We start from the raw sequence: 6,104 nt of genomic DNA, 5'->3' as shown, positions 1-6,104 counted from the left end.
GTAATATCCAGGTTGTGTCAAGTCCTGGTGTTTGTTATTGCGTCAATTCTGTACTCCTTTACTGGAAGTATTAGGAAAACTTCAATTATTTAAGTATTTAGAAGATAATGGTGTTTCATTACAATATTGTCATGATTTATTGTTTATTTTTAAGAAGATGCTCGCATGTCCTGTTTACTGTTGTCTTGGATTCATTTTATTTAGGACCCTGAGGGGGATGAATGAATTGGCAACTGTACATTGTAGATATACATACAGTTTACATATTTCTCCTAAGATAAGGGGATTTTATATTCCCTCTCCAGGCAAAGAGGAGCCTGGGTACCTTGGAGTTGTGGCTCATGAGCAGAAAGGGGCTAATAGTTGGGAAACACACAGCTGTCATTGCAGTGACATTCACGAGGATCCAGCCAGGATTATCAGAAAGAGCCAAAATAACTTGAAAGACAGAGGAGAGGGAATAAAAGTAGACAAAGGTGCTCACCAGGAGAAGGATGGTTTTGGTGGCTTTGGACTCCGGGGAGGACCTGGCGGAGACAGTTCTTCGTATATGTTGGACCTGCTTCTTATGCCTGAACAGGATGAAAACCATGGTGCCACTGGCCCAGAGCATGAGCCCCAAACATAGCATGTCAGGGAGTGAGAGCAATACTGCATGCAATGAGTCTGTGGTTTTTTCATGACGAACTGAAGAACAGTATCCGAAATTCTTTTCACCTGTGATGTTTTTGTCGCTCGATGCACTAATTATATACACAGGGAAAATGGCATTTACCAGCATTTGCAGCATCCAACACAGGAAAATAGAGGGAACAATGTACTTGGGAGCTTTTACTTTAAGCTTTGCCCACCAGGAGTTTGTGGGGCTGATCGTGATGGCCTGGTAGACACTCAAGATGCAGATGCTACCGATGGATACTCCCCTCCCCATCCTGTGAAGAAAGAAAAGAAGTTTGCATCCAAAGTGGCTAAGGATATGTTTCCACCCAAATGCTGCCATGGTCTGGGGGACTCCTTTACAGAGCAGAGCTAAGAAGTTGGCTACAGTCAGGTGCTTGTGAATGAAATCTGTGGACCTCGACCTGTAGTCAGTGAAGGAAAGGAGGATATAATGATAAAGAAGTGAGAAATTGCCCAGGATGCCAACCATCGTCTGTGTTAAGAAGATCAGTCCTACCACCAGTTCGCTGTTGGCCATTTTCTCTGTTCCCGGACACTGTTAGTTGCCTGCTGAGCTAAAATGTCCTTTGTGGGAGCGCGAGGCATGGGCCAAATGTATCACATCAGCAGAATTCCAGTATGTTCGCCCTTCCCTTCATTCCCCCTTGGAAACACAGCCTTCCAAGGACTGAACATAGAACTTTTAAGAGCACTTATAATGTAAAATCTGTCCTGTGAGGGCACTCATGTGAGAACTTCTTCATGCTTCACGACCCTATGAGGCCAGGACTACTGTGGATGTAACTAAAAGAGGAAGAGAACAGACATACAGAGAGGCCAGTTATTTTTCCACATCTGTTCCTTCAGACTGTGTGGGGACTGAGAACCGGTTGGGCTGGAAATGGGGATAGTTCACTGAGCGACCATGGTCTGCAAGAAAATAAGGTCGCTGGAGCACCTGGGTGCCTACGTCGGTTAAATGTCTGCCTTCGGCTCAGGTCATGATTGCAGAGTCCTGGGATTTAACCCCACATCTGGCTCCCGGCTCAGCGGGGAGTCTGCTTCTCTGCCCCTCTCCTGGTTTGTGTGCCTTCTCTCTCTCTCTCTCTCTCTCTCTCATGTTCACTCTCTCTCAAGTAAATAAAATCTTAAAAAAAAGAAAGAAAGCTCAGTAGCTGTGTTCATCAAACAATCCAGATGTACAGTTAGTTTTGATTTGCCACCTTATGGTTGATTGTAGAGTGGTGATAGTCTATAATTTTCATTACAAGTTTCCATTAACTTGTGATGATTTACTGGACAGGACAATATCAATTATGGGTAAAGTGTTCAATATCTTAGTAAATGTACATGCACTGTTAGTAGCAGAACATTGCAGGAATCTGTCCTGTTACAAGTTGTATGTAGTGCATGCAAGACTGGCTTGATATCAAGATGGCCACAGAAAGACTCCTTTGCTTTTATGTCAGGAATAAAGTATAATGGTAGCAATCACAGGAATCGTTGAATAATCACAAGTAATTCTTTAAACTTTGGGACATAAAGCACTAACACATGATAAAAATAATAATAGTGTAAGGCAGAAATTAAGTTAGTATTGATTTCAAATGATATACTTATCCATTTATTAATACTTCAGTTAAGTAAAGCTATTAACAACACACTCAGATTTGTGAATGATATTACCATAAGACACTTCACTGCAAATTGGCATCTGTAAGGCATATATTTTTATGCACTCTCTATGTCTAAGCACTGGGTTTTTATATTGCCAGTAGAATAACTTTTTAAAGATTTTATTTATTTGTTTGACAAAGAGAGAGGGAGAGAGAGAACAAGTAGACAGAGTGACAGGCAGAAGCAGGCTTCCTGCTTAGCAGGTAGCCCAATGTGGTACTCAATCCCAGGACTCTGGGATCATGACCTGGGCCAAAAACAGATGCTCAACCAACTGAGCTACCCAGACGTCCGGAATAATTTTTAAATGGGTGGAGAGAACATGATAAACACCTGACAGCTACCATCTGTAATGCATCATTGTTATGTTACCTGTTCCTTACTTGTTCATTTCCTAACCTTCAAAATGAATGTTTCGCTGTCACTGACAGATTATGGAGATTTCCAGTGCAGGCTCAGGTAGTGTCCCCAAAATTTAGTGGTAGATCCAGAGTTAGAGGACCCCTGTCCATTCAAGCCATTACCATTTGGATGATACTTTCCTCACAGGGTCACATGCTTCCTGTACATGCACTATATTCTTCACTACAAGCATGGAGGTGTCACAGGTGCACCGCTAGCAACCCTGAGCATTTAGTCTACAATTCCTAGGATGTGGCTGTGCAGAAGGTTGATTTTACAGCTCAGTCTTTAAGGACCTAAGAATCAGTGAGTATTCATACTTGCAGTAAACACACCCCATCTCTTTACGAGCTGAGTTCAAGCCTCAGAATTACTCCACCTTCCTGTATGGCTTTCAGAATGAATCAGGTGATACACAGAACATTGTCCTTTTCTGATACGATCACTCACCCAGATTCTTGAGACGCCTTTTCTTAAATGGACACCACCTCTCAGTTTGAAGTAGAAATCCTTACCAACACCTTCCTGCTGCCGGGAGCTGCTTACTGTGAAGGGCATGGCAGCCTGTATGTGTGCGGGAGGGGGGCAGTCAGACCCTGGGATATAAGCTCATGATTCTGTGAGGTCTCCACCCTCAAAACTGCAATTATTTCATTTGTAGCTGCACTGGGAATATGAGTTTGGGAACTGAAGATGTTTCTGAAAAATTTCCCCAGTTGTTAATTACAAAAAACAATTATAAGTTTCTAGTTAGAACCCCATAGGAGACTATTTGAGTATTTGTGAGAGGCTCTTTTCTCCTTGGTCTCTCTGTGTAGACGGGGTCTTCTCTGAAGGACAGCAGCAAATACTGAGTTCTGACACATGAGGGACTTGTGGCCAGGTGTGTGAGTCTCACTGGATTCCACACTTCCCAGAGAAGTTTCTCTACCCCGAAACTTTGTTAATCTTCTGACCACAGAACTGAACCAATCAATTAGAGAATGAGACAAAATACCTGGGCAGAATATTCAGAGATACAAGTAAAAGGAGCAACATGATGTATACAACACAGTTAGAAATTGTTTCACAAATCAAAGTTAATGAATTTGGTCTTGTTTGAACAATTCAGTGCCAGTAAATAGGATCATTGTTTAGGAACATGTGCTTTACCATAACTGACCTCTCTTCATAAGAAATACAGACAGAACAATATCCACAGAAGAAAGAACGAAGTTTCTAAAAGAGTGTTTCACAGATTTAAAACAGAAGACCAGATGGCTCAACTAGAAGATTTTACAAGATTTACAAGATTTTGGATGAGCCAACCCTCACCTACTTAATTTAAGAAGATCACACAGTTACAACAATTCTTTACTGTGTTGTTGTTGTTGTTGTGTTTGAATTTGCAGTAATGAGCTCTTGCTGCTTTGGTAAGAAGATATACAAATTAGGAGTTGAAACTGATCCTTCGCTTTTCCCTACAAACAAATCCACATGTGATGCAACTTCACTGTGCAATGAGCAGTCATTTTCAAGTCAGAGCCATTATGGTGGGCAACTAAGACTGCACACAAACATGAACTCATTTATCCACTTACATGCAGATGGAAACACACGTGTGTATGCACACCCACATTCGCATATACTCACATACTGGTAGACACATAGTCACTCATGTACTTACACAACTGCAGTTGAAACTCACAAACATTCAGGCACACATACAAGCTAGCTCTCATCGACCTTAATGTTCACCACACCTTCACACAAATAGTTCACATTCATTATGACACAATTGGCTAACACATTCATCATGACATGTTCATATACAGAAGAAGAGTTATATCTCCAGACCTCTGGATGCCAGAAATGGGGCCCCTTTTTATAATTTGTATTCTTCCAAGCCTGCAACAATCCACAAGGAGAATATTTTCAATACACAGCCTTAAAAATTTCTTTGAGCATTACAACCCTAGGTCATGTCATGTGGTGGGAATGTTGGAGTATGTGGGGTGGGGAAGTTCATGGGAGTCTGATAGAGCAGGTGAGAGAGAAGGCACAGGGAAAGAAGGGCATAGGGACAAGACAGTTATGCCAAGGTCTTGGGTTGAAGGGAAGGAGAGTATAGAAGAAGAAAGAATGAGGAGGGATAAAAGACAACTGTGTTTGATGTCACAGAGAACACTGCCACATTTGAGGGTGCAAGAACACAAAGTGTGCCAGGAAGTGAAGGTATGGGGTATATTGGGATCTGGGTAAAGCAAGGTTTCACGGGAATGAAGGAGAAAACAGGGATGGGCACTTCGTAGGGAAGACATTCATGGTCTGTGGTTGGTGAAATTCATAGGAGTCTTACAGGATTTAAAACTTGTTTGGAGTGGAGGGAGAGAATATGTGGGGGTTAGGTGGACCTTGAAGGAAGAGAGTGTGGTCCAAGGCAGATAGAGAAGGTTAGACGAGGAGAGGATTAGGAGAGTTTAGGAGAAGAGACCTTGAACATGAGGACTGAAGCAATAGAGGCACAGGACAGTGAGGGAGCCAGGGAGCCAGGAGAAAGGGTCAAGGTGATAGAGGTGGGGTAATGGGTGTGGGTATGGATTGGGTTCATATAGGAATTGAGACTGGGACACTGGATGGTGTTGGGCATAGAGGACCCAGGGGGAGATACTGGAATTGGGAGTGGATGTTTGGCAAGACAAAGAAGAGTCTGGATGGTGTGGTTTGTGGGAGTGATGGAAAGGGAGGAGGATCACCTTGGAGTCCCTGGAATAGTGATCATGTAGGAACAGTATCAAGAAGATGACAATAAGGAGATGGTGTGCAATGAAGAAGTCTGATGGGGGCTGAGCAGAGGTGAGGGGTGCATGCAGGTTTAGCAGGTGACTCCAGCTCCACGGGTGGAGCGTGAGAACACTCACGTTGTAAAAAACGACCCCAGAGAGCCCCTTCGCGGTGAGTACATAGCGGTAGGATGGTATCTATGAACAGAGCAGGGCACAGGAGACGGTCGTTCTGAAAACCTCCCAGGTGATCCTAATGGGAATCCAGCCTTGAGGACTGCTTAGCCAGACATTGCCTCTCAAAGGGTACGTGAATCTCCTGAATTCCTGTTGAAACCGAATCTATAGGAGAACCCCTCTCTGAAAGACTGAGGCACAGCCGCGGTAGGGCCCACGAATAAGCCTTTTCAGCACGGTCCCTGAAGGGGCTGATGCTTCTCCCCCCAGAACCCTGTTTCCACAGCATCCCCCCACACCAGTCCCTCCTTCGGTAGCACCAGAGAAAGAAAGGACACACCCGACCCCTACATACTACCGTCAACATCTCAACATAAATACTGTGGGTTCCCTGCATTTAGCAAAAGAAAGGGAAGGAACGGAACC

General features: G+C 43.6%; 1 protein-coding gene across 1 annotated transcript; it reads right to left on the bottom strand.

Annotated features, from left to right (window-relative positions):
- Positions 1-259: 259 nt before the first annotated feature.
- On the bottom strand, positions 260-1,201 carry LOC131817399 (vomeronasal type-1 receptor 4-like). The gene has a single exon (XM_059150685.1). The coding sequence runs from the start codon at positions 1,196-1,198 to the stop codon at positions 260-262; it is 939 nt and encodes a 312-aa protein (XP_059006668.1). The 5' UTR covers positions 1,199-1,201.
- Positions 1,202-6,104: the final 4,903 nt, after the last annotated feature.

This window comes from Mustela lutreola, chromosome 16, assembly GCF_030435805.1.
Source record: "Mustela lutreola isolate mMusLut2 chromosome 16, mMusLut2.pri, whole genome shotgun sequence".
Taxonomy (NCBI): Eukaryota; Metazoa; Chordata; class Mammalia; order Carnivora; family Mustelidae; genus Mustela; species Mustela lutreola.
Note: the sequence above shows the minus strand (reverse complement) of the source record. Positions and strands in the feature narration are given on the sequence as shown.

Bases quoted from the DNA above. Each gene is read 5' to 3' on its own strand.
- LOC131817399 (XM_059150685.1), bottom strand. From the start codon at position 1,198: ATGGCCAACAGCGAACTGGTGGTAGGACTGATCTTCTTAACACAGACG.